Source organism: Schistocerca gregaria, chromosome 2 (genome assembly GCF_023897955.1).
Source record: "Schistocerca gregaria isolate iqSchGreg1 chromosome 2, iqSchGreg1.2, whole genome shotgun sequence".
Taxonomy (NCBI): domain Eukaryota; kingdom Metazoa; phylum Arthropoda; class Insecta; order Orthoptera; family Acrididae; genus Schistocerca; species Schistocerca gregaria.
Window position 1 is genome coordinate 109,588,796 of NC_064921.1, and position 17,257 is coordinate 109,606,052.

Genomic DNA, 17,257 nt, shown 5'->3' on the forward strand with positions numbered 1-17,257 from the left:
TCCATGTGTTGTGCAGTCTGTCACGACTGTAGAAACAGTGGCTCTTGAACTTTTCAATAAGTTGGCTCTCTTGGTTACTAATGCTCCAGCTAATCGGGCTCCCACAATCTGCCCTCTTTGGAACTCTGTTAGGTCCCCGTGGAGGTTCGAGTCTTTCCTCGGGCATGGGTGTGTGTGTTTGGCCTTAGGATAATGTAGGTTAAGTGGTGAGTAAGCTTAGGGACTCATGGCATTAGCAAATAAGTCGCACAAGATTTCACATACATTTGAACATTTTTCTGAACTCTGTGAGATCGAACGCAGCCTGTGAATGCAGATACGAAGTGTGCACTAATCGTAAACAACCTGCACTGATGCATAATACGTACTAGTCCGCGGGTCTTAGTCTAGTGACTAGCTTTGCCACCTCTGGATCACGAGTTTCCGGGTCCGATTCCCGACGAGGTTGGGGATTTTCTTTGTCTGGGGACTGGGTCTCTGTGTTGTCCTCATCACGTAATCATCATCATCATCATCATTCGTGTCAGTAGCTACAATGGTTTGCGTGAAATTGGACTGTATAAAAATTGGGACTTCGTACTGGCGGATGATGATCGCTCATTTGAGCGCCCCACAAACCAAACACTATCATCTCTATCATCTCTAGTCCGTACTAAACACTCCCAGTCCAGCGCGACACGTGCATTACCTGGGTAGTTGACCATTAAACACAACCATCCCGTTAATACCACTGTTCACATTATATTGCTTATCCTCTATATGTTCTGATTTACCTTTTTACAGAAGAATAAAAATTTATCTTCTTTTCAAGTTATTTCATTCATTTAAATGGGTATCTTTCCTATGCGCTTAACAAGGTGAATACTTTTTACGCTGATGAAGATTATTCTAAACTGACAGCGGGCATGGTATCGAATACGTAAGAGACCTAACTGATTAACCTTAATTTGCAAACTTATTTACTACTGAACGTAACTTATATGAATTAAAAGTTTTGCCCTGCTTTCCCCTACTACTAAAACGCGCACACTACAGGCAGGTTACAGGTGAGCAGGAGCAGAGCGGCTAGCACAGTGGCACAGTGGCTCAGTGGCTGTACCCACCGGGCGTGAGCGCGCCGTGCCCGGCAGCGGGCGGCCAGCAGTAGTGCTGGTCGGAGGAGAGGTCGCTCACAGAGCCAGCGTCGCCGCAGCCGTAGTTGCTGTCCAGCTCCAGCTGCAGCTGGCCGCCGCCGCCGCAGCCCACAGGCGTCGTCTCCGTTGACATCCACATGGGCGGATCGCCCTCTCCCGTCCCGTGCAACCTGCGCAACATCCGTTTCATTCAAGCAGTGCCGTGCTACAGCAGTATGCTTCGGTACAGGGATAGCTTAATGAGATACTAATGTCACGTTCTAATACACAACTGGCCATTAAAATTGCTACATCACGAAGATGACGTGCTACAGACGCGAAATTTAACCGACAGCAAGAAAATGCTGTGATATGCAAATGATTAGATTTTCAGAGCATTCACACAAGACTGGCGGGGGTGGCGACACCTACAACGTGCTGACGTGAGCAAAGTTTCCAACCGATTTCTTATACACAAACAGCAGTTGACCGGCGTTGCCTGGGTAAACGTCGTTGTAAGGCCCCGCGCAAGGAGCAGAAATGCGTACCATCACGTTACCGACATTGATAAAGGTCGGATTGTAGCCTATCGCAATTGCGGTTTATCGTGGCACGACATTGCTGCTCGCGTTGGTCGAGATGCGATGATTGTTAGCAGAATATGGAGTCGGTGGGTTCAGGAGGGTAATACGGAACGCCGTGCTGGATCTCAACGACCTCGTATCACTAGCAGTCGAGATGACAGGCACCTTATCAGCATGGCTGTAACAGATCGTGCAGCCACGTCTCGACGCCTGAGTCAACAGTTGGGGACGTTTGCAAGACACCAACCATCTGCACGAACAGTTCGACGACGTTTGCAGCAGCATGGACTATCAGCTCAGAGATCATAGCTGCGGTTACCCTTGTCGCTGCATCACAGACAGGGGCGCCTGCGATGGTGTACTCAACGAACCAGGTTCTGTTTACAGCATCATGATGGTCGCATCCGTGTTTGGCGACATCGCAGTGAACGCACACTGGAAGCGTGTATTCGTCATCGCCATATTGGCGTATCAGCCCGTGTGATGGCATGGTGTGCCATTGGTTACACGTCTCGGTCACCTCTTCTTAGCACTGACGGCACTTTGAACAGTGGACGTTACATTTCAGATGTGTTACGACCTGTGGCTCTACCCTTCATACGATCGCTACAGAAACCCTACATTTCAGCAGGATAATGCACGACCACATGTTGCAGGTCCTCTACGGGCCTTTCTGGATACAGAAAATGTTCCACTGCTGCCCTGGCCAATACATTTTACAGATCTCTCACCAATTGAAAACATCTGCTCAATAGTGGCCGATCAACTGGCTCGTCAGTTTGTATATTTAAAATGGCTGCATTCACTGGTACGCAACATGTGCGCTGTGTGTTTTGGTTCTAAGAAACGAGCTCCGCAACGCAGATCGCTAAAGAGCACCATCTCATTTCTTCGCGGGAGTTCTATGTTTCCTCGACAATCGCTTCCCAGGCCGGTGAAGGACCAGTCGCATTGACACCTCGCTCCCCAGACTTGGCACCCCTGGAATTCTTTATCTGGGCCAGAGGTTGAAAATACCACTACAGTTGTAAGGTTGTTTTATTCAGAACACGCCCGGTTTGGGGCTCTTATAAGCCCGACTTCAGGTGTCGTAACTTTGTGCTGTGACCCCAAGCGACCGGATGGACGTGTACTAGGCGCGTTGTGCTACCAACCAGCACAGACCGTGTGTATGTTCCTCCCATTACAAATAATTTAGCTGACATGAAAAGCTGAGTTTACGCTGCCTTTGCGTAAGTTACGCCCGATCTGCTGCAAGGAATGTGGGAAGCGACTGTTTATCAGTGGTATGTCTTTCACATCACAAATAGTATTCGCATCGAAACAAAATGACAGTTGACATTTTGCGTGAAGCTTGGCGTCCTTTGCTACAGTACATCACATCTACTGATTCTGTAGATTATCTCAATAATTTTCTGTATCATTCAAAAGTCGTAATGCCTTTTTTAACTCACCCTGTAGATTTAGGTATACCCACTATTACGTCAATCACCACTCTCCTGCTGTACTTTCTGCCATCGGGTTCCCCTAAATGGCAGGCAGCACCGCATAACAGCTACGGTATGAGGGAAACAAACCAACAGCCAAACTGGCGAAGACATCAGGTAAACACACCGAAGATTCCAGTCGATTAATAGTAACCTTTCCTTGCAGGGGTCGCCACGACATATCCGGCCTCGGATTTCTACGCTGGGTTTCTATTGGCTCCAGCTCTCTATATAGGCCCGGTCGGTCGAAGGCAGGCCAGCTCCTCCCCCTCCCCCTGAGCGGCTTCCCCCTCCTATTCCCCTCCGTCTCTTGTGCCTCCTTTCAGTGTCTCTGCACTCCCTCCTGCCCTGTCTTTCCCTCTTCATCTCCCACCCCTTGTGCCCCCTGCCTCTTCGTGTACCCACTGATGCCCCTCCTCTCTTTATCCCGCCGCTTCGTCTGTTGCCCCTTGCTCTGCCCTTCTTTTCCATCCTCCTTGCCCCTTCCCTCGGCAGGTCCCGCCTGGCAGTTTTATTCTTCGTCGTGTGTGCTGCAAGTGGGTTTTAAGTGTGTTGTTCCGGAGTGTTTTTACTACTGTGGCCGACTTATAACGTGTACATGTCCACTCAGTGTCTTCTCTGTGTTCTGAAGATTCGCCAACTGTGTCTTTTAACTTTCTGGTGACTTTTTTTAACTGTCCTCCATGAACTTCTCCGTGTTAGTCCATATTTTTTACCTGCATTTTCCCCCGTTATTCTGTTTTAAGTTCCCCTTTACCGCCTTATGCATGTAACATTTCATTCTTATTTTAAGTTGTCCTGTCACTCGGCTGAAGAGCGGCAGATTGTGCTGCTGCCCAATGGGGCAGGGGAATGAAATCACAATAAAGAAAAAAAAAAAAGCTGACCAGTCTTCGTCCGCTGCTAATGGCAACCGCTACAGCAGATTCTCCGAGAAGATATCACCGAAGCCGCTGTACTTCAACGCCGATAGAAGTACCAGCAGACCGAGAGGAACCACATCTCCGGCTAGATCGATGGACGTCTACATCTACTGTACAGCCAGCTACTGTATCGTAGAAGAAGTTACGTTCAATAAACGGTTGGAGAATACAACACCTGCCTGTCACACTAAAAGCTCACCCTGGACGTAATGAACAACTACTGTGCGCTGTGGTACCTGCAGTGGCAGACGAGGTTCTCGGTGCTGGGCTGGCGGGAGAGAGCGCAAGCGTCGTGCTGGCAGAGGCCGCAGCAGGCGCCGCTGCCGTTGGGCGGCGCCGCGGCGCCCTCGGCCGCCAGGAGGCGCTGCTGCAGAGCCTCGGCGCTGATGACGTCGGTGGGCTGGCGGTGGCGGCGCGGACTGCTCGCCGCTGCGACACAACCAGACAGAGAGTCGCGCTTAGCGTGCCCGCCGCAGCGGCAGCCGCAGCCGGCCCGGCGTCAGTCGCTGCCGTCCGTGCCCACGTAACAGCTGAACCGCGACCGCTCCTTGGGTGCTACGGGACAAGCGGCGCTGCCTAAGACACCGACAGCGGCTGTCTCCGTGTAACCACCCGTCTGCAGGGCTCTAGTGGTATACACCGACGAGACAAAGCTAAAGGACCACTACCCACCGCCTGGTGGCGTTGCGAGCACGTCACGCGATAGATGTACAAGTGCAGCAGAGACGGAAGGGAGAACATTCTAGCGACAATACAAATCGGATAAGGCGAATCTGTATACTGAGCAAGCAGTAAGAGAAATAAAAGAAGAGAAATGGAGTAAGAATTAAAATCCATGGAGAATAAATAAAAACTTTGAGGTTTCCTGACGAGATTATAATTATGCCAGAGGCAGCGAAGGACCTGGAAAAGCAGTTGAATGGAATGGACAGTGTGTTAAAAGGAGGATATAAGAAGAACATCCACGAGAGGAAAACGAGGGTAATGGAATGTGTCGAAATAAATCAGGTGATGCTGAAGGAATTAGATTAGGAAAACAGACACTTCAAGTTGGGTTGGTTGGGTTGTTTGGGGGAGGAGACCAAACAGCGAGGTCATCGGTCTCGTCGGATTAGGGAAGGACGGGGAAGGAAGTCGGCCGTGCCCTTTCAAAAAGGAACCGTCCCGGCATTTTGCCGGGACCAATTTAGGGATATCACGGAAAACCTGAATCAGGATGGCCGGACGTGGAATTGAACCGTCGTCCTCCCGAATGCGAGTCCAGTGTGCTAACCACTGCACCACCTCGCTCGGTACACTTCAAGTAGTAGACGAGTTGCGCTATTTGGGGAGCAAAATAACTGACGATGGTCGAAGTAGAGAGGGTATAAAACGGCAAGGAAAGCGATTCTGAAGAAGAGAAATTTGTTAACATCGAGTATAGATTTAACTGTCAGGAAGTCTTTTCTGAAATTGTGTGTATGGAGTGTAGCAATGCATGAAAGTGAAATACGGACCATATACAGTTTAGACAAGAAGGGAATAGAAGCTTTCGAAATGAGGTGCAACAGAAGAGTGCTGAAGATCAGGCGGGTAGATGACGAAACTAATGAGGACGTAGTAAATAGAACTGGGGAGAAGTGGAATTTTGTGGCACAACTTGTCTAGAAGAAGGGATCAGGTGACAGGACACATTCTGAGGATTCAAGTGATGAAACCTTTAGTATTTAAGGGAAGGGTGGAAGGTAAAAATTGTAGAGGGAGAGCAAGAGACTAATACACTAAGCACATTGCGGGTGATGTACGAGTGCTACTCGAGAAGTAAGGAACGATAGGTCGCGAAATGGAAACCTCAGTGAAAATCAAAACTGTTCCATCTATAATCTCCATAGTCGCCGATCCGACTTAGACGTTTGTCGCAGCGTTGTACCAACTTTCCTATAGCCTCGTTATATAAGGCTCTCCGCCAATTCCCTACGCTGGCCTACAGCTCATTGTCCGTGGCAAAATGTCTTCATAGCCAGCGGTTCATGTAAGCACAGATGAGACTCAGAGAGAGACAATTACGGGCTGTATCGTGGGTAATCAAACATTTCCAATTGGAAACGACGCAGGAGCCTCTTCACTGGCCCTGCAGAATGAGGCTGAGAATTGTCTTGAAGAAGAAACCGCACGACAGTTACGTAATGTTGGCTGCATAGCTTCAGGCGAAATTTCTCACCAGGCCCTCGTATTTGGCGAGAGATACTACTGTTCTAAGTATATTTATGTGCTCTCTGTGTGCTCAGAACTAAAAAAAAATGACGTAACGCGATCGACGGGCATACTAGAGGCACTGCCCAACACGGTTGTGCAGAACTTCATTGGATATTCACTGTGGTTTCCATTTCGCCAATAAGCCTCCAGGATTGCAGTAGTTAGTCGGAGATGAAGAATCTTGCACAGGACAGAGTAGCATGGGGAGCAGCTCCAAACCAGTCTCTGGATTGAAGAACAGAACAACAACAAGGTGAAATCCACTGACAAATGCGACATTGAAAAATCGCAGATGGTTTTGACTGTGTGTCTGTGGAACTGAAACCTCAGGTACGGTGAGGCTAACTCTGAGTGCTCTGCAACAGAGGCTGAAGGAATTTGTAACCATGAATATACAACATACCAGGTGGTTATAATTAAACTTTCCCCTATTTAACACGGGAACTAATTACAAATGTGGTAGAATTAATGTCACTGACATAGGGAAGAGAAATAGTACAGAATCAGTTCACTTTTAACATGCTGTCACGGTACATCATACCATTACATACCGTTACCATTTGTGCAACAAAAGGAGCTCAATATGGCGCACATCAATGGCCAGAAGAATCTGAAAACTCAGGATTGGATTCTGCACATCAGAACGAAGCATCTCCGTAGGTGTGCTGGCTACCTCTCTTGATATGCTGCGCTTCAGGCCAGCACAAGTGTGAATGTTACCCTGTCAAACTCTGTCCTTCAGGTAGCCCCACAACCAGAAATCACAGGAGTGAGATCAAGTCATCGTGTCTGCCAAGTATTTTTAAATTATAGACTGATAATTCGATCGTTTCTAAACGTGTTTCAAGAAGCAGGTGAACTTCACGAGCGATGTGCGGTGGGACGCCATCGTGCATGAGTTCAATGCGTCTCTCTCTCCTGTAAGGCGGGTATGACATCCTGGCGAAGCAACGCTCGCCAGACACTCTGAACGTCATTTGTCCTTGAGCGCCAACCTGTTCAAAAAAGAATGGCCAATAATAAATGTAACAGTGAAGCCATTTCATACCGTCACACGGTCACCATACAGAGGAACTTCATGCACAGTGACTGTAGGTGAAGATTCCCACACTAGGAAATTCTATGTGTTAGTCTCACCAGTCAGAGAAATATGAGCTTCGTTTGTCTATAGGATGGTCCAGGGATAATCCTCGTCAACTTCAATCCCTCCGAGAAAGTGGAGAGCGAAGCCAACACCTTGTTGTGCGTCCTATGGTGCAACCTGCTGTTCGATATGGATCTTGTACTGATACCATTTGAGAATGGTTCGAAGCACCTTCCGTACACTGGACCACGGGATGTTCAATTGCCGTGACACAGCACACGCACTGCCTGACAATCAGGAATTGCACGCAGCGTTGTCTGCCATAGCAACAGCGATGTCATAAACCATCTGTGGTGCAACCGATCGTCGGGACCTTCCCAGAGCGAAGCTCAGTTTCCCAGTTGATTCGAACTTCTTCGTCATACTCCGCACAGCAGGTGGAGAAAGAAGACCCTTGCGGAATCCTTTTAGCGGGGGATATTCTCGAAGTGCAGCTGCGGCATTGCTATTGTTTTGATAACAGAACTTACCAATAATGCCCTTCTTCTTTTGTCCTTGTTCATGTTGATACGTCAACAAGTATGCAGCGACTGGTCAGGTGTGTGAGACTATGAATAACGATGACTGATCACGGCACCAGGTGGCCATAGTTTGAACTGGGCAGTAGGTCTGAGACGCATGGAAATAATTCACCCCATACTCTGGACTGCAGTGCTACAATGTTTGGTAGTCGTACGGTAATTAGTTTTCGTGTTGTAACGTGTTCAACATGGAATGGTTAATTACAACCATCCGTGAAAGAATACCTAACGTGAAGGTCGGGACATAGACGCTCTGTAAAGCAGAATAGGCCACGATCTGAAGACAGGATACAATGTTGGTGCAGGCGCAAGTGATCCGGAGCCCACCGCTCAATGTACAGTGTTTAACATGGCGCTATACAGTGAACGACCTCTACGTGTTCCCCTTGAATCTCAACGATATAATCAATTAGCATTAGAGTGGTAATGTGTTCATTGAGGTTTGGCTGTGGATTCGTAGAAAAGTGTTTACTGTTCGAATGAATAACTTGGGCTCCCACGATACTTGTGGTAAGGGAAATCAGAGCCCGTACGGAAAGATATAGGTGTTCAATCTTCCCGCGCGCAATACGACATTGGAATAATAGAGAATTGTGAAGGTGGTTCGATATAACCTCTACCAGGCATTTAAATGTGTTTTGTTGAGTATCCATGTAGGTGTAGATATTTTTCTTCTTATTGCAGAAGTTTATTCACCCAGATCTCATAAACATACACAGTGATTGCTAGTTTCAGCGAAATCAAATCACCGTCTTTAGATCATCTGCATCGAATTTTTTTCTGTGCAATTATTTGAAGGCGGCGATTTACTTCACTGAAATTAGTAATCACTGTGTATTTTTATGCGACAGGTTAAATAAACGGCTGTAATAAGATGAAAAACGGTTTAGATACTGAGATCATGTCTAATACAGCTGAAAATGTTAGTTAATAATCGTAGATTTGGTAGTAACTGAAGCTGCCATGACAGCTGTACACCTGGTAGTATTTGAAGCTGCCATTACAGCTGTTGCGTACGTGAATATTGTTGTGGACCAACTGCATCCATTCCGGCTTCATGTCTTCTCCGCCGGCGATGGCATCTTCTTGCTGGATAACTGTCCTCATCACAAGCAGCATAAGGAAAACGATAGTGAACTCAAACTGTTGTGTCGGCAACCCAGTTAGCTTGACCTGAAATGGATGGATTACATCTGGGACGCTTTCGGTTACCAAAAACCCCTGCCGGTAATTTACCTGAACTGCATGACTTGTAGGCACAACCGTCTAGAGCCACATACCTCCAGAAACCTACCAAGGTCTTCTCTAACCCATGCCACGCAGCGTCGATGTTCGACTGCCTCCCCACCATGGACCAAAACGCCATTAAGTAGGCTCATTAGTGTAAGTTCACTGGACAAAAGAATTAGACAACACCTTGCAAAGAGAACACTGACCGTTTTGAAGCGTTCTATATTGTGTAAGTCACAGCAGTGAGGTGGTGTGTATATTACAAGCGGTTCTAGGAAACTGGGGCAGTAATACGAATTGACATGGACACGTGGGAGAATGACAGGGAAGAGGTGTTGTCAAGGTTCTTGGGGATAAAAAATGTATTCTGGAACAGGACTCAAACCTGGGACCTTTGCTTTTCGCGGGTCAGAGCTCTACCGACTGAGGTATCCATGCACGACGCACGAAGTGTCCTTACAGCTGCACCTCTGCCAATACCTCATTTCTAATGTTCTGAAGCCTATTATGACATTATAGAGAACGAGTCGTTTTGTGGAGAGAAGAAGTGAAGAAAGGTTAATAATGGGTGAATCGAGTGGAAATGGTGAAACGAAGTCAAAACGTCGTGTGTAAGTAAAACAAATACAGAGAAATTGACGTATCTGTGTACGTACGTCTGGCTTCCTCCAGAAGTACTTGGCGCTACTCACCGGAGACATTCCGCGGCCTCCTCCTGGTGGCCACCTTGCCCTGCGCCGCCATTTGGAAGGTCCTGGTGATCTCGTCGCCCTGGTCCGTGACGCACACGTGCACTCCCTCGCCTTTCCCGCAGCGGGAGCCACCCTCAAACACGAACCTGCCCTCCACCACGCCATAGCGCCTGGAACAGTCGTGCAGATTGCTGTCTGTCTCTCCTGTTACTGACCGGAGGATGAAATTTCGTACACTGATGACATCATACACACAGGCACAGAGACACACAAAAAACACACACACAGACTCACATGAAATATGCGTACATACATACACACACATACTCAATTTTACCTTTTGTCTGGGACACCGGACATCATTGTCTCAGAAATAAATTAAAATACGTCCTGTCCCCCTCCCAAGGGTACCTTCAGTACCGGTCGGGAGGGTTTGCGTTCTTCAGAGAAGTTGAGGGCTATGCCTGTGGTAGCGTAGCTACTGGCAGGGTCACCCAAGCTGGGCAGTCCTCAACGGAGGAGCCGGACGAAATGTCTCCCACCTCACCTAGGAAAGAGGCGTCTCTATAGGCGTGGCAAAGCCAACCCTCCTATGGGAGTAAACCCTGAAATCAAACCCTGGTCCTCCAACTTGCGGGTTGGGTCAATGGATCAGCACCCCATTTTCCACAAAAACTACAACAAGCTCGAAAATCTAAAGCGGAGCCTCGGAAGATGAAAAGGCTAGGTGGAGGATAACAGGAATACAACAAGATGTTGTTATTAATTAATCTTTGTATTGATGAATCCTGTAATAATAATAACACGTCCTATCCCTCAAATATCAACCCAGAATTTTAGGGAGGTTTCCGTATCTCAACAGGGGTTGGTGGAACGGGAAATCCTGTCCCAAATATTCCCAATTGGTAACTCGTTTCCTAGTTTGATGTTGATCAAACTGGAAGGCCGGTATGACTGTATCCCCTCCACTTTTGCTGCACATTTAAATGACTCCATGTAGTAAGTACTTAGTGTTAGTGACACTTTGGAGGTATCACGTATTTTATATGTGATCAAAAGTATCCGAAGAGCCCTGTGTAACGCAAAATTGGCGAATATATGTTACGAGAGGCAAACCCACCCTATAAAAGGAGATGAAGAACAGTGTGTTGTCAATAAACAAGCAGCTGCAAAATGAATCGGTCTGGAGAACTGACGTTGACAAATTGTTGGATGTCACCAGACTATCAAATACACTAGGGAGATTTCAACCCTTTTAAAACTCTCCGAGACGACTGTTGCCGAAGCGTGTGGGAAACTAAAAAACGACTGACAAACTCAGCTAAACCAGGACCAGGTAGACGCCATGTACTGACAGACAGAGCGTCAAAAAATCACGTGAAATCAGCAGAAGAAAGCACTCGTGAATTCCAAAGTACTATCAGCAGTCCAGCTAAAACAATGACTATGAGACTAGAGTTAACGGCCGAGCAGCTCATCATAAACCACACATTTCTAAGCGACGCTTCTGGTGGTGTAAAAAGAAACGCCAGCGGACAGTGAATGATTAGAAACGAGTGACTTATTGCGCTAAATGCGGAAGGATATGAACACATATATGATTAAAAATAGTCTTGATCGCAAATTTCTTTTAATTGTAGTGACCGGTAACCCCTAACGTCTACATACATCGTCTTTCCTGTCGTTAGAGAACTTTGTACCAGCTTTTCAGAATGTCGCATCGATAGGTGACGCAGTTGTTACGTTAACCTTCAGCGTCTATTATCTTTGCTAGTAGCTTCTCTCTGTCGCTACAGCAACCTTTGACAGCTATTGCATATATCTTTGCCAACAGCATATATTTTAAGGAAGGGATAACAGGGGGCAACCTAGACCAGTTTATTTTAAGCTAATTAATTACTACAATATATATTTTTGACGAATATCTATTTAATAGCAACTTTACGATGTATTTTGACTATAACTCTTCTTCAAATCTTAGTAATATGGACTATTGTAATGCATTTTATGCTAATAGTACACATTATACTTCTGATTTGTTTGCACCGATGTCGGACTACAGAACTTTGAGAGGGACTGCTGCTGTTTAAGATCACTCCCTGCCTATCCAGGTAGCAGTCAGTTCAGCGTCGTGGGACGGTGCAGCTTGCTCCATGGAAGTCCACCCGTTCTAGGCATTTGTAGTTTATAGTTGTATATCAGTGTCCGCCCCCGGTAGCTGAGTGGTCAGCGCGACAGACCGTCATTTCTAAGGACCCAGGTTCGATTCCCCGCTGGGTCGGAGATTTTCTCCGCTCAGGTACTGTCCTAGTCATCATCATTTCATCCCCATCGAAGCGCAAGTCGACGAAGTGGCGTAAAATCCAAAGACTTGAGCAAGGCGAGCACTCTACACGACAGGAGGCCCTCGTCACACGACGTTATTATATTGTATGTCAGTGTATATACGATACTGCGAAGTTTCCTCTATCTGTGCGTATGTAAGTTCAGAGCCTGAAGATGATCGTTTAGGACCGAAACCGGTCACTCAAATTAAAATAAATTTGCGATCAAGACTGTTTTTAATTATACATATTTAATTATATTATATAAGATCGCTGATAAGGATTAAAATTTTTTTACATATATGAGTGTGTGGTGTCTGTGCTTTACGACATCGTCGCTGCTGATTCCGCATAAAGCCCCGATGCAACTGATATCACAACTTCCTTTCCTTTACTCCCCCCTCCCCCCCACACACACACTTAACCTTCAGTTTAAATGATAAGAACATATTTTGCAGCTTTACCTACTGTGTAAGTAGAGTAACGTCTCGTCATGAGCATGAGAATACACCATATCATAACGCAGTGACCTCGAGTCATGGTTTGTGGACAGTCACATTCCTGAAATGCATTGCCATGATCGAATCCTCTAACAGGGGCAAAATTTTGGATATTTCTGGTATGATCTTACGGGACCAAACTGCTGTCATTGGTCCCTAAACCTACATATTACTTAGTCTAACTTAAACAAACTTACGCTTAGGACAAAACACACACACACACACACACACACACACACACACACACACACACACACACCCGTGCCCGAGGCAGGACTCGAACCTCCGACGGGGGAAATCGCGTGAACAGATACATGGCGCCCTAGACCACGGAGCGACACCCTGTGGCAACTGAGTCCAATAGAACGCCTTTGGGATGAGTTACTGCGCTGACATCTGGGCCCCAGAGTCCAACACTACAACCCACTCTCATTTCGGCTCTCAGTGGGAGTAGACTGTCATTCCTCCATGGGCATTCAGATACCTCATTGAATGTACTCTCAGCATAGTGCAAGCCGTCATAAAGGCGAAATATGGACACACCACATATCAATATACACCAACAGGTGTATGTATTTTTTTGATCCGATAGTGGAGAAAGAAATGTATAGGCATCTAAGGGAACTATGTGTAGGGACCATAGAGTCAATCATAAATTGTGGAGGTTTTGTTTTATAATGCAGCTGTGAGGGTAACGATTTAATGTATGTTATTTTGCTCGACTGGTAAATTGTTCAGCTTCATCATTTTATTTATTCGATCGTATCAGCCCTTACACTCCATTAGGAAGTTGACAGACGAAATACTAGTGACAGCTGTGGGCATCACATCTTTATGTTGAGTACATCTTCTCTACATGTCAACCATAGTATATAGCATAATCTGTTTTTAACAGCATTTTATGTAACGAAATAGCTACGTTAAGCTTTGTGCGGTAGTAACGTGTAGCTCAGTTGCTATGGTAGTTGGAAATATATTTTGTTATATATCTCTGACATCCACCCATAGTTACATTACTAGCAATACTGGCTTTGAGACAACTATCATATTTGCACTAATAGGCATAATGACAGTGGCTGCCATAACTTCATTATTGGCTCTCTTTATGAAGCATAAATTTTCCTGTTAACATTTAACCAACTTTCGCATTTTCTCTAAAGTTTGACCAATTTCCATATTGTGCTACTTTAATATATCTGTATATTGGTTTTATGTTTTATTTGGAACGAAATTTTTAAGCATCCCGGTCTTTTCCATATTTTATTTTGTAAGAAGAATAATTTGGTTTTCTTGTTTCAAAGGAGGATAATTTTTCTGTCCCACTATATGGGCAGGAAGGCGTGACGTCCGTGGCTAAAGGATGTGTAAAAAACACAAAAAAGAAAACCGATAATCTAAAAGTTAGACTAATGAACAAGATATCTAAAAGTGATTTTAAAATCTGTAAAAATGAATTTATGGAAGATTTTCTTATGAAAAAGTGAAACTAAAACGGTAAGAATACATTTAAAACACTTATAACAAGATGTAAAGGGCTGTTTTCTTGAAAATGGAGGAGTGCACTGTGACTAAAAGCAGAAGGAACTTCCCTGAGTGGTAGTCTGTTGCTGGAGTGGAAAAGTTACTAGTTTATTTGGGTAGGACAATGTGGGATTGAGGGCGGAGGGATGATGGATAGTGTCTATGGCAAAAGAGTGGATGTTGGTGAGACAGGAAGAGAGGAAAAGTTGCGGTGTTGGTAAGACCAAAAGGTGATGGGGAAAAAGTGGTATGGAAAGATGTAGAGGAAAAGGAGGACGATATTCGACTCTACTGGATGCCCGCATGCACAGCGGCCTTTGAGTGCCCATATTTAAAAAAGAATAACTATCAGCTGCGAAAATCCATAGTGTATTGTACATCTAGATTTCGACTATAACATCGTCATCATCGGTCCTATACTAGAAAAGTCATAAACCTACCAGCATGCCAGAGCATTCATTTGTGAAAAATTACACTAATCTTTGCATGGCAGAAACAAAACAATTTTATACTATGAAAAGTTGGAACCTGTATGCCTCATCTGGTGAAGAATGGATGATCACTTCGGTATAGTGGAAATATAGATTTTCAACAACTTGCGGATTTTGTCGACTGACCGACGTCCTTTTATAAATATGAGGAGAAGTGATAGCTGAGGAAGGCAGGAAGAGGGAGCCATTGAGGGAGCCATCAGGAGACATGGTGGTTAGGTTGGAATTATAGTTGGTAGGATGGGTAAATCTGGGGATGGATTTCGTTGTCTTAGAGAGACATCCGGTTGAAATTTCTTTGGGAGAAGATGTGATAGTGCAGGTACAGGATTGGTACGATGTGCAGGTAGAGAAGCTGCAACATACTCAGTTTGGAAATTGCAGGGGAGCCTATATGATGACTGGAGTCGAGTTTGCGGGTGGTATATGTTCTACGAAGGTGTTCAGTGAGAGGGAGTAGAGACAGAAAGTTGTCTCATATTGCTTATTCCTTATTTTAATTCAGGTTCCAAACATTTTTACGAGAGCTATATGCAGATCTATAAAACTGTCCCTAAGGTTGTGTTATACAGCTGCCCCAATCGACGTTGTTTTATGCAGCCCCGCCTGACGGAATAATGTTGTTGGCCATTTAGTTCTGGAAATGTGACGTATATTATCAAAATGCCACGGAATAACTTGTGAGGTAATGGATACATCCTAGACTTATTGTACAAATTTTGTTTATGAAACTATTTTAGAATATTAACATGGCGAGTCATATATTAATCTTTTAGTTTAGTTATATACCCGAAATTTGTTACTTCCTTGCTTCTCATGTTTACATCTCCTGTTAATTTCGCTGTTTTAGATGGTGAAACACACTTCATAATGCATTTCAGAACTATTGACGAAAGATTAATTACGGTCAACTGAATAAATTTACAGACATCCAAAACCTGTATGACTACCCCGTTAATTACACAAGGAAAATTAGATTCTCGGGTTATTACGACAGTAAGTTACAACTTGGTCCAATAATACCGTGTAACGCACGGCCAACCCGCTCTTTTATGTGCTATAGTATGATTTCACTTTCCACCAGAAGCCAGAAGCACTGAGAGGGAATTTATGTAGATTATGTGGCTATCGTCAGTCTGGAAACCATTAGTGACACAAAAATAGTGCCGGTTGCACAAAACGACGTCGGTAGGGGCAGCTGAATCGCCCTGTATAATGTTTACTGAAGTATGGCAACACAAAGGTAAAAATAGAAATTTGTGTTTAATGCATATTGTCCTTCAGCCTCTTACACTTACAGTGCAGTGTGGCAATGTTGTGTTCCAAGTGCCAGTTAGTGACGGGTGAATAATTTATCTCTGACTTGTTAGTTTGTAATTGACGGTTCACTCTTAGGCCTGGTATGAAGAAGTGCTACTATATGTAGTACAATGTACTAAGTCTTTCCTTATGGTTATGTATATGTCTTCTCTATTTGTACACTGTACTTTCCCTATCAAGTGTCATGCACATGTTATTTATGGTAATACGGCAAGTAAATGCATTTCATGCTTATTACTTTTCTTCCGTATGACGGATCCAATGAAGGCAATCTTCCGACAGCCGTAATCTCTTTGAGGAACCAATGATCAATGAATCAGTATTTTTTGGTCGGTGATCTCTATAAAGACTTCCTGTTTTCCGTCAAGTGCCCTCATCAAACCCCTCTTCAAGAAAGATAATAAGAGAGACCTGAATAACTATCGACCTGTTTAACTGCCGACATCGTTCGCCAATATTTGTCAGAAGATGACGTATTCTGGAATAGTATCTCACCTTAGCAACAATTGTATCCTTAACAAATCACAGTTTGGGTTTCAGAAGGTTGGTCTACTGAGAATGCCACTTGCACGTACACTCGCCATATTTTACAAGTATTAAATAATAAAACAGCGTCGGCTGGTATTTTCTACGACCACTCTGAAGAATTTAACTGTGGTAATCACAGTATTATCGTAGACAAATAAACGTTTTATGGGATTGATGGTACAGCCTACCAATGGATAATGTCATATCTAAACGAAAGAATGAAGGAAACTGTACTTATTGTCCAAGCAATATACTGCAGGGACATATTCTAGACTCAGGAGAAATCACGTATGGGGTGTCCTGAAGTTCGATCTTAGGTTCAACTTTGTTCCTGATATATGCAAACGAACTTCCACTTAATATACAATAACCAGAATTAGTTCTTTTAGAAGATATTATTAGTATTGTAATCAATGGAAGCATACATACAAAAACAGAAGAAGTGGTAAACAAAATTCTTAAAAGAATCGTTGATTGTCTGCAAATGGTCACATGCGCAATATTGAAAAAGCACAATATATTCAGTTTTGCACATCTAGAGGCACTACACAAACGATAAACTTAACACATGGTGAGGAAATAACAAACAATAAACACATTTGGAGCTCCTAAAAAGAACTTAGTTCAGCAACATTTGCACTTATA

The 17,257-nt window shown here is 44.7% G+C and overlaps 1 protein-coding gene across 1 annotated transcript in view; it reads right to left on the bottom strand.

Annotated features, from left to right (window-relative positions):
• LOC126335602 (uncharacterized) overlaps nt 1-17,257 on the bottom strand; it is a 375,101-nt gene that overhangs the window by 123,283 nt on the left and 234,561 nt on the right. The window contains exons 6-8 of the mRNA XM_049999055.1: nt 9,929-10,098; nt 4,343-4,535; nt 1,104-1,303 (exon numbers count right to left, since the gene is read on the bottom strand). Of these exons, the coding sequence (XP_049855012.1) occupies nt 1,104-1,303; nt 4,343-4,535; nt 9,929-10,098 (563 nt within the window). The remainder of the gene's footprint in view (nt 1-1,103; nt 1,304-4,342; nt 4,536-9,928; nt 10,099-17,257) is intronic.